The sequence below is a fragment of the Bos javanicus genome, chromosome 1, assembly GCF_032452875.1.
Source record: "Bos javanicus breed banteng chromosome 1, ARS-OSU_banteng_1.0, whole genome shotgun sequence".
NCBI classification, from domain to species: Eukaryota; Metazoa; Chordata; class Mammalia; order Artiodactyla; family Bovidae; genus Bos; species Bos javanicus.
In genome coordinates, this window is record NC_083868.1 from 67863134 (window position 1) to 67883772 (window position 20639).

Genomic DNA, 20639 nt, shown 5'->3' on the forward strand with positions numbered 1-20639 from the left:
TCTGTTCTGAACTTACCTGTATCTAATCACACCCCACTGGTACAGACTTAGTCATATGGCCGCACCTATCTGTAAGAGAAGCTGGACATGAAGCTCAGCAGCCATGCCCCCAGTTAAAATGCAAGGATGCTAAAGAAAAAAAAGACATAGCTATCACAGAACTGGAAATAGTTTTCATTCCAATCCCTAAGAAAGGCAATGCCAGAGAATGCTCAAACTACAGCACAATTGCACTCATCTCACACGCTAGTTGGAGAAGGAAATGGCAACCCACTCTAGTACTCTTGCCTGGGAAATCCCATGGACAGAGGAGCCTGGTAGGCTGCAGTCCATGGGGTCGCTGAGGGTTGGACACAACTGAGTGACTTCACTTTCACTTTTTACTTTCATGCATTGGAGAAGGAAATGGCAACCCACTGCAGTGTTCTTGCCTGGAGAATCCCAAGGACGAGGGAGCTTGGTGGGCTGCCGTCTATGGGGTCGCACAGAGTTGGACATGACTGAAGCGACTTAGCAGCAGCAGATCATAGTAGTAACAGAGGAAGTGCCAAGACAGTACCTAGATTAAGTGGCCTCAGCATTTCTTTAATACTTGATTTAAAAGCAAAGGTTTTATTTGGGGGCCATATTTTTAGATCTAGCTGAAAATGTATAGTGTGTGTCCTGAGTGTGAACAATATATTGATATTAATTTCAAATTTGATTTTTTAAGGCTGTGAATTCTAAATACTCTCCTTAAGTATTAAAACTGATTGCCACATTTATCTTCTAGTATGTAACTTGGTGCCTGAGGCAATTTAAATTTGAGAACCCACAGGAATTAACATTCCTGTGTAGTTAATGTCTTTGAAGGTTCAGCACAAGTTTGTTTCTTCTGGATTAATAACTGATTCTTAGGGTGATAACAAGCGATTTATTACAATGCCCAGTACTGAAGTTTTTCTTTGGTATCTAAGTTCAGACTGGGGAGGTTTAGGATGAGTACAGCTCTTTTTCAAGTTGGTAAATTTGATTTGGTGTTCACAGTAACGTGTAAATTAGATTATTTTCGCTCATTTCCATACTTTGTTCTGGGTTTAGACATGTTATTGTGAATTGACACCTCACGAATGCATAAGCTTTTATCACATTGGGCTTACTTTTCCTGTGTGCTTTTAAGGATCAGCCTTGGAACGATGATCTTAATTAGGCTGATGCCAACCAGAAGTAATTCACATGTGGTGCACTAGAAAAAAAAATGAGTATTCTGATACAGAATTGGAAATGCTGACCTAGAAGTCAGAATACCTGGGTCACATTTGCCAATAGCAAACTTTGTGACCTTGGATGGGTTATTTTACCTTCTTGGATCTCATTTTTCTATTTTGCTAGAGGAAAGTTTTAGACTACATAGGCTCAAGGATCACTTCATTACTACGGCTCTGATTCTAAAATTGTTTGTTCAGTTCAGTTCAGTCGCTCAGTCGTGTGCGACTCTTTGCGACCCCGAATTGTTTGTAATGGATACTATAACTAAAAGTCAACTTGCTTTTATTCCTGGAGTTCTTTATTTCCCATAGATCTGTTACTACCTTTTAAACAAATTATGTACCTATTAAAGCTCAATGAAAGTTTTTATTTCTTTAGTAGTATTATATCTATGTTAAGACGCAGTGATTGCTTTCTTAAAAAAAATAAATGCATTTTTCATGTGCTCTGTGCATAAAGAGTTGGAAGGAAAAGTATAAAGAAGAAAAGAAAAATCTCCCAATTTTCTCTTATTTTATTCATATCTACCATATATATACACACATATCATACCATTATGTAACTTTGTGTCCTTTTTTTCACTGAAGTTTAAAAAGTGAATGTTTCTCAATTATTACAGACCTTTAAATAGTATCATTCTAATACATTTTGTGGCTATCATAGGAAGCTTCTGCTTACCTTGACATCCTCATTTTAAAAAATTCTTTCCTTTTATTAGTTATTTCTCAAGCAGTATATTGATATCCTAGCATCCTCTGAAGGTGAATATGATTTTAAAAAATTTGAACTCTTTACTTCAGCCCTTTCTTCCCTGCCCCACCCTTAATCCCATCTCCTGTCCACCCTGCCCCCACTGATTCCCACTTTTGTCTCTCTCTAAACCTCTGCCCCATGTTTCCCCAGCCTGTAGCTATTCATCTGTTTTTCATATGCTTCCTCTCTACTGGCTCTGTTCTCTCAGCTCATAAGTATGTTATAGCCTGCTGATCTTAAAAAAAACAAACAAAACAGCCCTAAAAAACTTCTAGATGTATGTTCCCTTCTAATATTTTGAAAGCATAGACTACACTGTGCCCCTGTTCCCTTACCTCTGTGCTCTTGGTTGACCATGATCCCTTTCTGCCCTTATAATTCTTTCAGTGACCATTAAGTTCACCTGTGTCCTTCGGGTAACCAGATACTGCAGCCGCTCTAGAGGTCTTGTTTTACGTGTCCTGTCTTATCACACATGTTGTTCAGTGCTTGCTTTTGAAAATAATTCATTGTTTAAATTCAAAAATAATGTTTATTTTAGAAAACTTAGAACCAAATAAAATAGATCACTGTTAATAGTTTCATGGTTTACTTTATTCTTGACATAATCTCATCCCTTCATTTCCATGAAACAATTTTTCCTATTGTATCTTTTTTCCTTTCTCTTCTTGTTGTTCAGTTTATTTGGTAAATTTTGTCCTCCACCTATCCTTTAAATTGTAGGGTTTGTGTCATGTGCTTGGCTTTATATTCTTTTAAGTCTACATCTTCTTGGATATTTTCATAATGACTTTTTAAAAAGTTAATGTGTGTATATCTACAGACATCAGTAGTCATGCATACACAAGTAAAATATGTACATGGTAAATTTAAAGCCTGTAATTTTCATAATAGGCAATTCTCTTCCCATTTCTCCTCCCCAGAGTCAACCACTGGTGTATCCTTCTAGAGAGACTATGTGCATATGTTAGTGAAATGAAGTGAAAGTTGCCCAGTTGTGTCTGACTCTTTGCAACCCCATGGACTATACAGTCCGTGGAGTTCTCTAGGCCAGAATACTGGAGTGGGTAGCCGTTCCCTTCTCCAGGGGATCTTCCCAACCCAGGAATTGAACCCAGGTCTCCTGCATTGCAGCTGGATTCTTTACCAGTGAGCCACCAGGGGAGCCCATATATGTTAATACGTATGTATTTATAGATTTACTTATATATTCTTTTAAAATTATTCCTTTGTAAATGTCAGTGTATTATTCATATTGATTTGAATCTTTCTCCATCTAACTATGTAAATCATTTCATGGCAGTATATAGAGATTCTTGTTAGTGACTGAAAAGCATTTTTTTTTTCATTTGTATCCCTGTTTCCCCCACCACACACCATTTTATTTTGAAAGAATTCAGATTTACAGAAAGGTTTTAAAAAGCAATACAATTAACAGCTACCAAACCATTAAATGCCATAGTAATCCAAGTCTGTGCCCCAACCAGTAATGCTGACGAAGCTGGAGTTGAACGGTTCTATAAAGACCTACAACTAACACCCAGAAAAGATGTCCTTTTCATTATAGGGGACTGGAATGCAAAAGTAGGAAGTCAAGAAACACCTGGAGTAACAGGCAAATTTGGCCTTGGAATACAGAATGAAGCAGGGCAAAGGCTAACAGAGTTTTGACAAGAGAATGCACTTGTCATAGCAAACACCCTCTTCCAACAGCGAAAGAGAAGACTACCATGGACATCAGCAGATGGTCAATATAGAAATCATATTGATTATATTCTTTTCAGCCAAAGATGTAGAATCTATACAGTCAGCAAAAACAAGACCGGGAACTGACTGTGGCTCAGATCATGAACTTCTTATTGCCAAATTCAGACTTAAATTGAAGAAAGTAAGGAAAACCACTAGGCCATTCAGGTATGACCTAAATCAAATGCCTTACAATTATACAGTGGAAGTGACAAATAGATTCAAGGGTTTAGATCTGATAGACAGTGCCTGAAGAACTATGGACGGAGGTTCATGACATTGTACAAGAGGCAGTGATCAAGACCATCTCCAAGAAAAAGAAATGCAAAAAGGCAAAATGGTTGCATGAGGAGGCCTTACAAATAGCTGAGAAAAGAAGAGAAGCTAAAGGCAAAGGAGAAAACGAAAGATATACCCATTCGAATGTGGAGTTCCAATGAATAGCAAGGAGAGATAAGTGATCAATGCAAAGAAATAGAGGAAAACAATAGAATGGGAAAGACTAGAGATTTCTTCAAGAAAATTAGAGATACCAGGGAAAATTTTCATGCAAAGAAGGGCACAATAAAGGAAAGAAATGTTACGGACCTAACACAGGCAAAAGATATTAAGAAGAGGTGGCAAGAATACACAGAAGAATTATACAAAAAAGATCTTCATGACCCAGATAACCACGATGGTGTGATCACTCACCTATAGCCAGACTTCCTGGAATGCAAAGTCAAGTGGCCCTTAGGAAGTATCACTACGAACAAAGCTAGTGGAGGTGTTGGAATTCCAGCTGAGCTATTTCAAATCCTAAAAGATGATGCTGTGAAAGTGCTGCACTCAATATGCCAGCAAATTTGGAAAACTCAGCAGTGGCCCCAGGACTGGAAAAGGTCAGTTTTCATTCCAATCCCAAAGAAAGGCAATGCCAAAGAATGTTCAAGCTACCCCACAATTGCCCTCATCTCACACACTAGCAAAGTAATGCTCAAAATCCTCCAAGCCAGGCTTCAGTAGTACGTGAACCATGAACTTCCAGATGTTCAAGCTGGTTTTAGAAAAGGCAGAGGAACCAGAGATGTAATTGCCAACATATGTTGGATCATTGAAAAAGCCAGAGAGTTCCAGAAAAACATCTATTTCTGCTTTATTGACTTTGCCAAAGCCTTTGACTGTGTGGATCACAACAAACTGTGGAAAATTCTTAAAGGGATGGAAATATCAGACCACCTGACCTGCCTCCTGAGAAATCTGTATGCAAGTCAAGAAGCAACAGTTAGAACTGGACATGGAACAACAGATTGGTTCCAAATCAGGAAAGGAGTATGTCAAGGCTGCATATTGTCACCTTGCTTATTTAACTTATATGTAGAGTACATCATGAGAAATGCCAGGCTGGATGAAGCATAAGCTGGAATCAAGATTACTGTGAAAAATATCAATAACCTCAGATATGCAGATGACACCACCCTTATGGCAGAAAGCAAAGAAGAACTAAAGAGCCTCTTGATGAAAGTGAAAGAGGAGAGTGAAAATGTTGGCTTAAAGCTCAACATTCAGAAAACTAAGATCATGGCATCTGGTCCCATCACTTCATGGCAAATAGATGAGGAAACAGTTGAAACAGTGAGAGACTTTATTTTTGGGGGCTCCAAAAATTTGGGGGGGCTCACTGCAGATGGTGACTGCAGTCATGAAATTAAAAGACACTTGCTCCTTGGAAGGAAAGCTATGAAATTAAAAGACACTTACTCCTTGGAAGAAAAGCTATGATCAACCTAGACAGCATATTAAAAAGCAAAGACATTACTTTGCCAACAAAGATCTATCTAGTCAAAGCTACGGTTTTTCCAGTAGTCATGTATGGATGTGAGAGTTGGACTATATAGAAAGCTGAGCACTGAAGAATTGATGCTTTTAAACTGTGGTGTTGAAGACTCTTGAGCCTTCCTTGGACAGCAAGCAGATCCAACCAGTCCATCCTAAAGGAAATCAGTTCTGAATATTCATTGGAAGGACTGGTGCTAAAGCTGAAGCTCCAACACTTTGGCTCCAATACTTTACCTGATGTGAAGTACTGACTCGTTGGAAAAGTCCCTGATGCTGTGAAAGATTGAAAGCGGGAGAAGAAGGGGACGACAGAGGATTAGGTAGTTGGATGGAATCACCGACTTGATGGACATGAATTTGAGTAAGCTCCGGAAGTTGTTGATGGACAGGGAAGCCTGGCATGCTGCAGTCCATGGGGTTACAAAGATTCAGACACGACTGAGTGACTGAACTGAACTGTTACATACCTGCCACTCTTTCTTCCTTTCTCTCTTTATTTTCTTTTTTTCTGAATCATTGGAAAGTAAAATTGTCAGTATTATGACAGATGTATTCCAAAATTACTCAATATGTCTGTCTTTAGGACTAGAACATTCTCCTGCATAATCACAATACCTTTATTAAACCAAAGAAACTGAAGACCAATGCTGCTGCTGCTGCTAAGTCACTTCAGTCGTGTCTGACTCTTCGCAACCCCATGGACTGCAGCCTACCAGTCTCCTCCGCCCATGGGATTTTCCAGGCCAGAGTACTGGAGTGGGGTGCCATTGCCTTCTCCAGAAGACCAATGCAGTATTAGCTAATAATAAAATCTATTTTTAGATTTCACAATTCATATTTGACCCCAAATATCCTTTATATTTATATTTTTTCCTCTCTACAGTCTATCAGCCAGTCAAAAATATATTTTGCATTTCGTTGTCATACTCCTTTATTTCATTTAACTACTATTTAAATATTTGACTACTAAACTAGATCTCTAGGTTAAACTCTTCCCTGAAGCTGACTTAAATGGCTACTAAACTTATTTTTTGAATATCTCATGAGCAACTCCAAAATACCTGAGTCCAGAATGAACTCATTTTTTCTTCCCTCAAGCCCATTTTTCCTCCTGTATTCCCAACTTAGTGTTTGTGCATGCTTAGTCTCTCAGTCGTGTCCGACTTTTTGTGACTCCATGGACTGTAGCCCGCCAGGCTCCTCTGTCCATGGGGATTCTCCAGGCAAGAATACTGGAGTGGGTTGCTACGCCCTCCTCCAGGGGATCTTCCCAACCCAGGAATCGAACCCAGGTCTCCCACACTGCAGCACCTGAACCACCAGGAAAGGCCAACTTAGTGTATGGTATCATTCAAATGTTGCCTAAATAGGAGACCTTGGAGTCATCCTATCCTCTTAAAACTGTACAAGCTACTCCGTTTGCCTGGAATTCTTGTCCTACCTTGCCTACTGGTTTATCCTTCAAGATGCAAATTAAGCTTTACTTTCTGTGACAAACCTTCCCTGATCCTTTTTTTCTCCAGAATTAAATGTGTCTCCAGTAGGCTCCCTTAGTACCCTATACATACACCTATCCCATCAGTTACCACTTTGGATGTAAATTGTTACTTTCTATATCTGCCTTCCTGATTAGAGTTGAGCTTCCTCATTTTGTGTTGACTTGTTTTCTGTCCTTGGTTGCATAACACAGTACTTGGGCCATCAGTGTTTAATGAATGACTATTTTTTGAAAGAAGAATATGTTTATAAATATTCTCTTTACTAAGTGGAAATAAAGATTTTCCAAAGCACAACTCAATTTGGCATTCATTTGTTGAATTCCCACTTTGTGCACAGTTTCTTGCAAGTAGTAAGATTCATTTTCTTCCTTGAAGGAAGGTTAGGATCTCAGTGAGAAAACAAGGCTAGCACATTAGAGATTTAAACAATATTGAAAGGTAATCCTAATTATCTGATAAATGATGCATATAGTAACCTTTGAGAAGGAGAAATTAGTGAATGTTTTTGAATACTTACTGTGTCTGTTACTGTTCTTTGTGTTTCCAAATATTATTGATATTTCATTGACTCTGTACAACTTTTATTTTCAAAAAAGGGAATTGGAGTTAAATATTAATAATAGTCCATGGTCATACAGCTAGCTAACAAATAAAGATTTGAACCCAGTTCTGATCTACTCCAGAAACATGCTGTTAAGTGTTCCAAAGGCAATTAAGAGAGTTATAAAGTGATAGTGTAAATTTAGGGAAAATATAATATTCGATTTTAAGACAATAATGAAATTATTGTATAGGCCAACAGTTAAAGGTTATGTAATCATTACAAATTAAATGGTTGAGAAATATTTAGTATCTTAAGAACATGTTTTATGATATAGTGTGAAGTACTAAAAAATACATAAAAGTATGATTCCATTTTTTCAAAGTACATATATTTTTGTACAGAAAGGATTAGAAGGAAGTACGTAAATGGTTAGCAGTAATTCTCCCAAAATTGTGATATTATGTACTATGTGAGTTTCTTCTTTGTAACATTTTGTTTCAGGTTCTCTACAATGAACATGAACTTTTATAATCAAAAAAGATCATTGAAAGGACAGAAGAAAAAACAATCAAGCAGAACTTATTTAAAAGTCTTAGAATTATTAAAGTAGAAGGGCTTTTTCTTGACCTTCCTTGTCTCTGGTATAGAACTGGTCTAACCATCCCAGACAGATTAATGGTTTCTATTTTAAGATCCTCTCACTAGGATAAGCCATTTTCTCTCTGCCTTACAGGCACTTCTGTTGCCCAATAGCAAATGGAAAAGGAATTGTTCGCTTTATGTTATTTCAAGAACTCATGGTCCTGAGAGACACTCCCATGTCTTCTGAAAATTTTTATTGTATAGAGAGAATTTTTTTTTTTTTTTTCTAAAATAAGGGCCAAATTTAATGTTTCTACCTAGAAGAAAAGAAATTTGATGCTCCTGCGTGGGCTTTATGTTCTACTCCATCAAAAGACATGAGAAATACAGATATTTAAAAGGAACCAAAGAGGAGTAGAAAAAAATGGGTTTTTACATGTCTCTATTAGTTTTCTTTTAAAAGAAATACTCTTATGCATAATCTATCTCTGTTTTTCCTGAGTGATTTTAACATAATACATGTCACTGAATTTCCTCATTGGGATTTAGCACACTCTAGTGGACAGTAGCTTTTCAATTTTAGTTGTCTTTTTTAAAAAATTTTAATCATGTCAAATGACTTCATTGGACAGTTTGGTGATGTGCTAGTTCTAGATGTAAACTATCAGTATTTATTTGAGTCAAATAGTAATCCCAATAAGCAGGCCTAGCTTTATAGGCTGCTGGGGTATTGTATATTTTCATATGGTTTCTTTAGTGGAAAGTAGAGACACGTTTAACGTTACGCGGAAACTTGTTTCCATTGGCTTTCATCTTCTCTTGGGTAAGATATAATTGATGGGGAAGCCCAGACCTAGAAGAACACTGGTAGTCTTCCCCTACCTCACACTCTCAGGTTCTTATGATGTGTTTTATGTTTCTCTTTTAGGACTCTTGAGTATTTTTATATTCCACTTTTGAAAATTTTGACCATTTGTGCATAAAGGTCATATCCTATCCCAATGGATTGTTTTTGGAAATGGGCTTCCACAGAAAGAATAACTTTTTATTTTATTTTTGCAGAGTGATGGTGAGGACTTAAATTACATTGTTGCATTTTTTCTTGGAACAGCAGCCTGCCTTTACCAGGTAGGTTCTCTCTCATTTTTAAGAAATACCTTCCTGTTATTGCTCATTTCAGGTATCATTTCTAATTAACTTCTTGGGCGCTTTAAATAAGATAATGTCTGAGTTCTTTGCCTCGTTTTTCAGTTTGAGCCTCTGTTAGCTTTGTGACCCTTTTGAATGAACATAGATCCCAGTGAATTCAGTGTTAGCCCTCTTCCTGTGCTGGGGCTTCATTGGCAGCAGGTCATCAGCCTGTGGCAGTAAAGGCTACTTCTAGATATTCTGGTGACTTATTATTCTACTTGCAGCCTCTGCTTCTACTCCAGGTTGAGGATTTTGTATTTTTGAGGTCTGTGAAGAGGGAACAGCAAAAGCAGGATTTTAGGATATTTAATTTAGCAATGATGAATAGGGCAGATTGTCAGAGCAGAGAGACTACAAGTAATGATACTAGTTTTGAGGCAGAAGGTAATGAAAGCCTAAACTATGGTAATGGCAGTGAAAGTGAAAGTGGCTCAGTTGTTTCCAGCTCTTTGCAACCACATGGACTGCACAGTCCATGGAATTCTCCAGGCCAGAATACTGGAGTGGGTAGCCTACCCCTTCTCTAGGTAATGGCAGTAGGGATAGGAAAAGAAAGGACGCTGAGAAGGAAGACTCCCTGAGATTCGAAGACCAGGTAGATCTGAGACTTCAGGAGAGAGGAGGTTTTGTACCTGAATCATAGGGAGATACATACTCTCATTTCCAAGACCAGAGGAGGCACAGATGTGTTAGAGAAGGGAGATTTAACCATGCTGATTACCCAGATTCAAGTGTTTTTGTTGAAACATGTTAGAGCAAGCAAGGCCTTTTGACTTAACACTTATAGGTGTCACATTTCTCTGTCTTGCATAGAAAAATGTTAGATTCAGTCCTGCAAATAAAAGGGTACCTAAAACTCAGAAGAAATCTTTAGGGAAATATATTAAATATGTGCATTTGACTTTTATGTGAAGACATTAGAAATTTTAGTTTCAGTGGCCCCATTTTTTAAATTCCCCTAGTTTTTCTTAATCATTTATATTAGCTTTAGAAATTGTTTTTCTGTCAAATTTGACAGATTGAGTTATAATGAATGACATTTCATGCAGGAGATATGAAAGCTTGTCTTCATTGATGTCACACGTATTTTAATTTTATGAAATATTCTTGTGCAGATTTCGTCCTTTAATCTCTACAGGCTATCACAGAGGGTATATCATCCTCACTTTTTTGAAAAAGAGAAATCTGAAGCAGTTTCAATACTATCCTGAGATCACATAGCCAGCAAGTGGTAGATTCAGAACTGAACTGGGTCTTCAGATTTTAAATGTCATATTCATTCCACTATATCATGCTATCTCTAAGCAAAATTCCTATATTTGCATAATTTTTATAATGCTGTAAGTGTATAACTTAATAACATATGCACTATTTCATATTCTAAAACAATGTGAGGTAAATATTAACTTTAAAATAGTCTCATGAATGATTATCCTTATAAAATATACTTTTAGCTGTTTTACCTTAATGAAATAATTTTAAATGCTAATAATAATGCAAAAATGTGTTGAGCTCTTCCTTTGTGGTAAGCCCTTTACATTCCTTACGCCATTTGATCCTCAAAGAAAGCCCCACACTAATCCTATTATTATCACCATTTTTCACAGCAGCCTAGACCCGTTCTTACAGTCAGTCAGTGACTTGAAGCTAAGTGATCTTAGAACCAGTGCTCTTGCCAAGGATAGGCATACCTCTGTAACTTTCTCAGAACAGATGAAAGTATTGATAGTTTTAAGAGTAGCCTCATGATGGAGCAATGTCACCCAGGTCTTCTTTTAACTTGAGAAGTAAACAGATAAATACTTTAAAAAAGAAAATTAAAAAAACAATGTCCTTCATATTGACAGGCTTGAAACTGAATGCTTTCCAAATATGATTAGCATATTCCTATAATTTCCCCATAGGAAGAATTAAGTAGCTTTTACCATGTGATATGCTGTATCTCCAATTTCAGGATATTTTTTAATCTCCTTTAGATCAGACCTCAAAGACTGCTACTGCATGGTTTGTTGCCTTTTCCTCCAGGCTCTGGATACTTACAGAATCACAGGGTTCAGTCAGATAGAGATCATCTTGATATGGAACATTTACAATAGGAAATCTGGGAATTCCCTGGCAGTTCAGTGGTTAGAACTCCATGCTTCCACAGCAGAGGGCATGGACTCAATTCCTGATCTGGGCACTAACATCCTGCAAGCTGCATTGCATGACCAAAAACATAAAGTAGGAAATCAGAAGAAACTAGAGATTGTGCTTTTCCTTCTGTGTTTTATTTTGGAAACCTTTAGACTTATAGAAAAGTTGAGAAGCTGGTACACCTAGAATCACCAGTTGTTAACATTTCACAACATTTGCTTTAATCTCATTCTTTTTTTGTATGTTTTTGTATATGGGGTATATGCTCATTGTTTACAATGTAAGTTGCAGATAAAATGAATATGTGAAGTTGTTTTTCTTATTAGACTCTTTATTTTGAGATAATTAGACTCACCTGGAGTCATAAAGCGTGCTTACGTAACATTTATCCATTTCCCCGCAATGTAACCACCTTGGAAAGCTATAATACAACATCACAGTGCATATTGATGCTGTCAAGTATATAACAGTCCTTACCATAAAGACTCCTCATGTTGCCCTTTATAGTTCCCTCCTGCCCCAGCCCCAACCCCTCTTTAATCTCTGGCAACCACTCCTGTGTTCTCCATTAATATAATTTTCTCATTTTGAATGTGTTATATGAATGGACCCACATAGTATATATAACCTTTTGTGGTTGGCATTTTTTATTCAGCATAATATTCTGAAGGCTTATCCATGCATGTGTCAGTGGTTTGTTCCTTTTTATTGCTGAATTGTATTCCATGGTATGGCTGTACCACAGTTTGTTTGATCTTTCACTCATTTAAAGGACATCTGAATTGTTTCTAGTTTTTGGCTATTATAAATAAAGGTGCTATAAACTTTCATGGTTGGGATTTTGTGTGAAAAAATTCTTCATTTCTCTGAGCTCAGTGCCCAGGAGGACAATTACTGGGCCGTGGTAGTTGCATGCTTATTAAGAAACAAACAGTTTTCCAGAGTAGTGTACCATTTTACATTCGGCATTGTGTGAATGACCTAGTTTCTCTGCATCCTTGTCAGCGTTTGGTGTTGTCTGTATTTTTTTTTTTTAAGCCATTCTGATAAATATGTAGTGATAATCTCATTGTGGTTTTAATTTTCATTTTCCTAGGGGCTAATGATGTTGAAAATAGTTTCATGTTTGCCACCTGTGTATCATCTTGGGTGAAATGTCTGTTCATGTCTTTCGCCTATTTTCTAATGGGATTGTTTGTCTTTTACTGTTGAGTTTGAGAGTTCTTTATATATTTTAGATATTAGTCCTTTGTCAGATATGTAGCAAATATCTTCTCCCAGTCTTTGCTTATCTTTTTATCCTCTTAAGAGTCTTTTGTAGTTCAAGTATTTTAAATTTTTATGAAGTTTAATTTATCAGTTTTTCCTTTTTTTCCCTCTACTGAATTGCTTTTGCATTGAAAAAATCTGTTGGGCATGTTTATGTGGATCTGTTTCTGGAGCCTCTATTCTGTTCTGTTGATCTATGTGTCTGTTCCTCTGCCAGTACCATACAGTTTTGATTACTTCTGCTATTAGTAAGTCTTTAAAAAAAAAAAAAGATTATTTTTATTTTTTGGCTGTGGTGGGTCTTTGTTGCTGCACATGGGCTTTCTCTAGTTACCGTGAGCAGGGGCTGCTCTTCACTGGTGTGTGGGCTTCTCACTGTGATGGCTTCTGTTGTTGCAGAGCACAGGCTCTAGGTGTACAGACTTCAGTAGCTGTAGCATGTGGGCTCAGTAGTCGTGGCACACAGGCTTAGTTGCTCCAGAGCATGTGGGATCTTCCTGGGCCAGGGATTGAACCAGTGTCCCCTGCATTGCAAGGTGGATTCTTAACCACTGGACCACCAGGAAAACCGTAATAAGTCTTACAATTTTCTTAATAGTTATAGAGCTATCCACATAATTGTTTACAATGGATGGTTTGCATTTTATGAGGAAATTGTCCATTTCACTTAAGTTATCAAATTTGTGTGTTGGATGGTTGTGGTATTCCCTTACTATCCTTTTGATATCTATAGGATATGTAGTGATATTTCTTATTTCAGTCCTCATATTGATCATTTGTATCTTCTCTTTTCTTGATCATTCTTATTAATTTCATTGATCTTCTCACAGAGCCTGTTCCTTGTTTTATTGTTTTTTTTCCTATTTTCTATTTTATTGATTTCTGCACTACCTCCGTGGTTTCTTTCCTCATGTTTGCTCTGGGTTTATTTGACTCTTCTTTTCCAGGGTTCTTGAGGTGAGAGCTTAGATGATTTGATTTGAGAATTTTCTCTTTTTTAATGTGTACATTTAATATTACAGATTTCCCTCTTAGTACTTCTTTAGTTCTATTCCATACTTTGAGATGTTGTATTTTCATTTAATTCAGTGTATTTAAAATTTTTTTCCTTGCAGTTTCCTCTTTGGCCTGTGGATTATTTAGAATTGTGTTGCTTAGTTTCCAAGTGTTTGGATATTTTCATTTTCTTTCCATTATTGTAGTTTGATTCCATTGTAGTTTGATAACATAGTCTGTGTGATTTCAGTTATTTTACATTTGTTGAGGTTTGTTCTGTGGCCCAGAATATGTTTTGTCTTGGTATATATTTCATGGGCACTTGAATAGAATGTGTATTCTGTTGTTGTTAAGTGAGTGTTCTGTAAATGTTGATTAGCTTCTGTTGGTTGATAGTGTTGCTCAGTTTTTATATGTCTTTGCTGATTTTTCTGGCTAGTTCTATCAATTGTTGGGCTTCCCAGGTGGCACCAGTGGTAAAGAATCCACCTGCCAATGCAGGAGACATAAGAGATGCGGATTTGATCCCTGGTTCAAGAAGATCCCTGGAGGAGGAAATGGCAACCCATTCCAGTATCTTTGCCTAGAGAATCCCATGGACAGAGGAGCCTGGTGGGCTATATGGGATCCATGGGGTCCATGGGGTCACAAAGAGCTGGACATGCCTGAAGCGACTTAGCATACATGCACACTCAGAGGAGTATTGAAATTTTCAACTATAGTTGTGTATTTGTGTATTTCTTATTTGAGTTCTATCAGTTTTTGCATCTCTGTTGTTTGGTTCATACACATTTAGGATTGCTCCATCTTCTTAATTGATTGATCCGTTTATCATTATATCCCTCTCTGTCCCTGGTTATTTTTGCTTTCTTTGAAATATTTTTGCTTATTCATTTTTATTTTTTGGTCACACTTTCTGTTTCTTAGTTTCTCGACCAGGGATGCAACTTGTGCACCCTGCAGTAGAAACGTGGAGTCTGGACCACCCGGAAAGTCCCAAAATATTTTTATATTTATCTAATAGTAGGATAGCCACTCATGCTTGCCTTTGGTTAGTGTTTGCATGCTACATCTTTTTCAATCCTTTTACTTTAAACTTGCCTGTATCATTTGAAGTGAGTTTCTAGTAGATAACATAGAGTTTGTTATGTTTTTTTAATACATCCTGCCAATCTCGATCTTTTAATTGCTATATTTAAGCCATTTATATCCAATGTAGCTATTGACATGTTAAGGCTTTTGTCTGCCTTCTTATATTTTGTTTTCAGCTTTTTCATTTTTATGTTTTATTGTTTGTGTCTTCCTGTGGATTACTTGAACATTTTTTTTAGAACTCCATTTTGTTTTATCTATAATGTTTTTGAATGTATTTCTTTGGATGACTTTTTAAATATTGCTCTAAGGTACTACATTTTACTTACTCAGTTTACTGGTGTCATCATTTTACTAGTTCAGGTGAAGCATAGAAATTGTAACTCTTTATATCTCTTTGTCCTCCTCTATTTATAATTGTCTTAAATATTTCCTCTACATATATTTAGAAACATATTAGACCCTGTTACAATTTTTACTTCAATCATCAAACATAATTTAGAAAATTCTTAAAAAGGCAAAGCTAGTCATTAACATGTATTTTTGCTGTATTCCTTTTCTATCCAGTGTTCCAAGGTTCCTTTTTTTTTGGTTTCCTTTCTGTCTAGAGAACTTCCTTTAGCCATTCCTTTAGAGTATATTTGTAGGTGATGAATTCTCTTCGTCTTCTGTCATCTGCTGCCGCTGCTGCTAAGTTGCTTCAGTTGTGTCCGACTCTGTGCGACCCCATAGACGGCAGCCCACCAGGCTCCGCCATCCCTGGGATTCTCCAGACAAGAACACTGGAGTGGGTTCTGTCATCTGAGAATGTCTTTATTTTTCCTTCATTCCTAAAGGATATTTTTGTTGGATATAGGATTCTGGATTGACAGCTAATTTTCTTTCAACACTTGAAAAACGTTGTTCCACTCTTATCTGAACTTCATAGCTTCTGATGAGAAATCCATTGCCTTTTTAATGCCAAGTGGAGGTGAATTTCTGCAGTCCTTCTTAGTCTCTAGTGATACACCATGGGGTGGGGTTGAGGGACTCCTACCATCCAGTGGAAATCAAAGTTCTGGCTTCCCACTTGCCTTCTCTGAAGCCCTGGAGAATTAGAACATTAGCATTAGAGCCTTAGAGCATGATAGGCTCCCCACATAGGCTTTGATGGGGTGAATGTGGGTGGTCACAGTTTGTGTGTGTGTATGTTTGGCTTTTTTGGTTTGTTTTGGTTTGGTTCTGGTGGTATTTGGCTGTAGTAGAATAGTTGTTGTGTACAAGTTTCTGTAGTGGAAAATCGCGTCACTCTTGGTCTTTTGGCTAGAGAAAGCAAAATTTTATTGAGTTTTGTTTGTTTTGTTGGTGTGCGTCCAGTGGTTTTCTACTTGTCAGCTTCTTCAGCTCCAAGTGTGGGGTATATGAGGCAAAACAAACAAACAAACTTAGGTAATTTACCAATGTGTCATTCCTTGAGACTTAAGGTCCTTAGCCTGTCTTCCTTCTTCTCTTTATCATCCAGAGTCATCTGATACTTGTTTGATATATCATGTCCAGGGTTTTTAGTTATATCTAGTGGAAAGAATAGAGGAAAGTGCATCGACTCCATCTTCCCAGAAGCAGAGGTTCCTGCAGCTTTTTTTTTTTAAAGTAAGTTACAAACATCAAGATATTTCACCTCTGGAAACTTCAGCATGTGTCTTTTGAGACCAGAGACATCGTTCTGTTGTACATAGCCATGATACCTTTATCACACCCAAGAAATTTAACGTTGATACAATATTACCTAACATAGGATTCATATTCAGATTATGTTGTCTCCAAAATGTTTTCTATAGCTCTTTTCCTCTGATTTCAAATTGTGCATTGTGTGTTTGGTTGTTGTGTATCTTTTAACCTACAATGCCATCTCCTGGCCTTTTTGTTGTTCTATTTTGTTTTGGTCTTTCATAACCCTGACATTTTTTAACAGTCCAGGCAAATACCTTATAGAATGCCCCATAATCTAGATGTGTCTCTTGTGATTAGATTCAGGTTAGTTATTTTGGTGACCATACTATGTAGTATAGTATTCTGTATACCTCTAATTTCATAAGTCAAGAGGCATGTAATAAATTTGATCATTTGATTAAGTGATGCCTAACAGATATCTCCACTGCAAAATTATCTTTTTCCTCTTTGTAATTAATAAGTAATCTGTGGGGTACAGACCATTATCTTTAAAGCCTTTGAAAACCACAAATTAAATATTTATTTTAAAAAAATACGAGGTACTCTAGCTCTTCTTCATAGTAGAATTTCCAGTTAATAAATGTAGAGAATGATGGAAATTGAAAGCAACTGTTTGGCAAACACCTGTGGCAGGCAGGAATCATCAATAGATACTAAAATTAGTGGGCAAAATATGATGGGATAGAAATCTACATAATCTCAAAGTATCCTCCTACAGGATACTGATTACAAGGAGAAAAATAGTAACTAGTGGAGAAACCTGTTGGATACCACCTTACCAAAAGATCAGAGTTAATAAGTAATTTGACACATCACACATTACCTCTTTGGTATTCTTCTTTCCAAAATTGGATATCCTCTATTCAATTTTGAGACAATATCAGGTGAACCAAAATTAAGGGCCATTTTACAAAATAACTTATCAGTATTCTTTAAATTGTTAAGGTCATGGAAAACAAAGAAAGACTTGAGCTGTTAAAGATTCAAGGAGACCTGACAACTAAATGAAATATGGAGTCCTGGGCTGGATTCTGGACCAGGAAAAGGGTCTTATGGGACAGCTAGCAAAACTCAAGTGAAGTCTTTAGGTTACTTAATAGTATTAAAACCAATGTTAATTTCTTGTTTTGATGATTATACTGTGGTTATATGACGATAACATTTGGTTGGGGTAAAAAGCTTTTGCAACTTTTCTGACATTTAAAATTATTTCAAAAGAAAATTTATATTTGTTTTTCAACTTTTTAAATTCAAAACACTCCAATAAAATAAATTTTTCCAATTAAATTTTGCTTGGATAGCAAACACAGTCCTGATTTGTGTAAGAACTAAACACATTAAGCAGAACATCACATTCTTTCTGTATTGTCACAAACACTCTAATGTTCTTCTGGTTCTGAAGTCTGGATATAATGTCACACAGAGACCTGCACCTCTTTCCTAAGACTTTGGGATCATATGTAATTCCTATATATCCCAGACTTGGAAAGCAGTTCATTGATTCAACAGATTTTTATTGTGCACTTATTATATACATACCAGGCACTGTTTGGGGCAATGGAGAAAAGTGAGTGAATAAGGCAGTTAAAAACCTCTCCCTCATGAAACTTGGATTTCATTGGAAGACTACAGATGACAAATAAAATAAGCATATTTTTGAAGTATGTTAATAAATGTAATATAGAGAAAAATAAAGGCAGAAAGGTGAATGCCAGGGTTTAGGTGCAGGGGAATACTTTATCTTCTAAATCACCACTCATTGCGTCCTGTGTCCCATTTTTAAAAATCTTTTCTAGAACATAACTACTTGATTGTATATATATAAATACATATATATACTTATATATAAACTTTATAATCTGTCTTCTAGTAGAAGGTAAGCTCCATCTGAGTGAGGTCTTTGTTTACTTAAAACCAAAGAACAATGCTAAACAGATAAATAAATTTCCATTGAATAAATTCTCCCTCAAGTGTTCTCTCAGGTCCTAGTTTAGCCCCTTGCACTCAAGTAAATATTTGCTGATTTCATTAATATACAGATTCAGGTTATATGAGCCCATTTTGCTGAATAACTTGTATGAGTTTTTTTAACTTTTCTGGGATAAGAACCCTTAAGATCCTAAGACTGCTTCTTAGTTGCCTGTCATCTTGAGGAATTTGTTTAGCTTGTTTGCATGGAAGTTATCTCTTTTAAATATGATACAAAACGCTTTTCCTTTTGAAAAATGAAAAACATAAAAGGAGAAACCTATTTCCCTCTTAAGCTGGAGCTTTCATAGCTGAATGTCTTAAAGATATTACATTGTCTTATCTGTAGTTGAAAAATCCCCTTACTCCACTTTCATATTTCACCCTGTGGCTTGTTAAAGTTTTATAGTTGCAGCATCTATTTCTTCTTCCTATAACCCTAATCATCATTCATTTTTGTATTTTCAACAGTGTTATTTACTTGTCTACTATACCAGCTGGCGGAATGTCAAATCTTTTTTGACTTTTGGTTTAATCTGTCTATGCAACATGTATCTCTATGAACTGCGCAATCTCTGGCAGCTTTTTTTTCACGTGACTGTGGGAGCATTTGTTACACTACAGATCTGGCTAAGGCAAGCCCAGGGCAAAGCTCCTGATTATGATGTCTGACACCATCCTTCAGACATACTGCCTTGCCTTACAGAGGAAAAGGAAGGACACTACCACTGTGCTGAAGAAACTGCTCACCACAAATGAGAAGCTCTGCTTTCTTTCTCTCCAGCTGCCCTTTTTAAGTCAGCGTGGCATGCCTGTGAGCATGCAATACCTGGTAGGCAAATTCCTCTCAGCAGAATGTTGGCCATGATTATCATTCAGAAGATGAGGACACCTCTCTACAGGGCAGTGGCAGTGGAAGAACAGTCAGATGCCATGGGAAGACTGGGCCAACAGCTCTGAATCACGGCTGGAGAATTCAATCCAAAAGCAGGTGTGGGACTTGCTCTGAGAACCAAGCAGGAACTCTACAACCCCAGTTTGCCTTTGTGAGGCATTAGTATAGACCAAATAAAAGATGCTGCAGTGAATTGGAAAGCTTATGTGTAAAACAAATGACTTACTAAATATTAGATCATTTGCACATTCATTGTACCATGAGTTTATGAAGTCCAGATTGGTGTGGAATGGTTTCTTTTTCCTTTTATATTTTTGCTTGAATGTTAACTCTGGAAATCACCTGATGTAGGAGAAGGCTGTGGTGAGCTCATCCCTGGAGCATCATAAGTATTGAAAACACAGTGAACATGTTTCTTTCCTAGACCACATTTACACCTTCTTTTGAAATCACTTTTTAAAAATATGTCATTTGGGCTATAGCCATTATTTGCCAAACTTCTATCACTTAAGTATTACATATGCTATTATTTACTTAATACTTATCTTTTAAATTTTAAAATATTTTAAAAAGAAACTAATCTCTACTCCAAGTGAAAAATCAGCATCAGTTTGCCATTAAAAAAAAGAGAACTACAGAATAAATTAAAAATAAAATAGGATGTTGTTAGATTCTAACTGGATGCTGATGACTGCCAAGGCTCTGAATCCAAGAAGCCTACTCCTTCTTGTTGAGGTAAGAGACGTTACCTAGCCCCAAATGGGCTCTCTCTGTGGAATTATCAGAAATGTAAAAGAAAATTACAAAGGGAATGACATTCACACTGTGATTCAACATTATTTAATTCTGTGTTGTGTATCGCCTAAAGTCATATCACATGCCACCAAGTGATCTGGGTCCTGCCCTGTGGAAACACTGAGTTGTTCTAAAAGAATCAGAAGGTAGCTCTTCTCTCAGCACTTCTTATTATTCCTCTTACTATTTCATGGCTTCGAGGAGTTAAGCACCTACTGTCTAAGTGGTGCTTTTCGATAACTTTGTAAAGATTGTTTAAGCAGTTGTGAATTATTAGAGGAAGCACATTTTAGTTCTTTTAGCAAAATCTACTACTCTTCTGGTTTTGAGGGCTTCCCGGTGGCTCAGATGATAAAGAATCTGCCTGCAGTGTAGGAGACCTCGTTTGATCTCTGGG

At 36.8% G+C, this 20639-nt stretch overlaps 1 protein-coding gene across 3 annotated transcripts in view; it reads left to right on the forward strand.

Annotated features, from left to right (window-relative positions):
* SEC22A (SEC22 homolog A, vesicle trafficking protein) overlaps positions 1-19647 on the forward strand; it is an 81675-nt gene extending 62028 nt beyond the window's left edge. For all 3 annotated transcript variants that reach the window (XM_061407879.1, XM_061407806.1, XM_061407783.1), the window contains 2 exons: positions 9253-9318; positions 19024-19647. In XM_061407879.1, coding sequence (XP_061263863.1) covers positions 9253-9318; positions 19024-19224 — 267 coding nt within the window. In that variant the 3' untranslated portion in view covers positions 19225-19647. The remainder of the gene's footprint in view (positions 1-9252; positions 9319-19023) is intronic.
* The last annotated feature ends 992 nt before the right edge of the window (positions 19648-20639 follow it).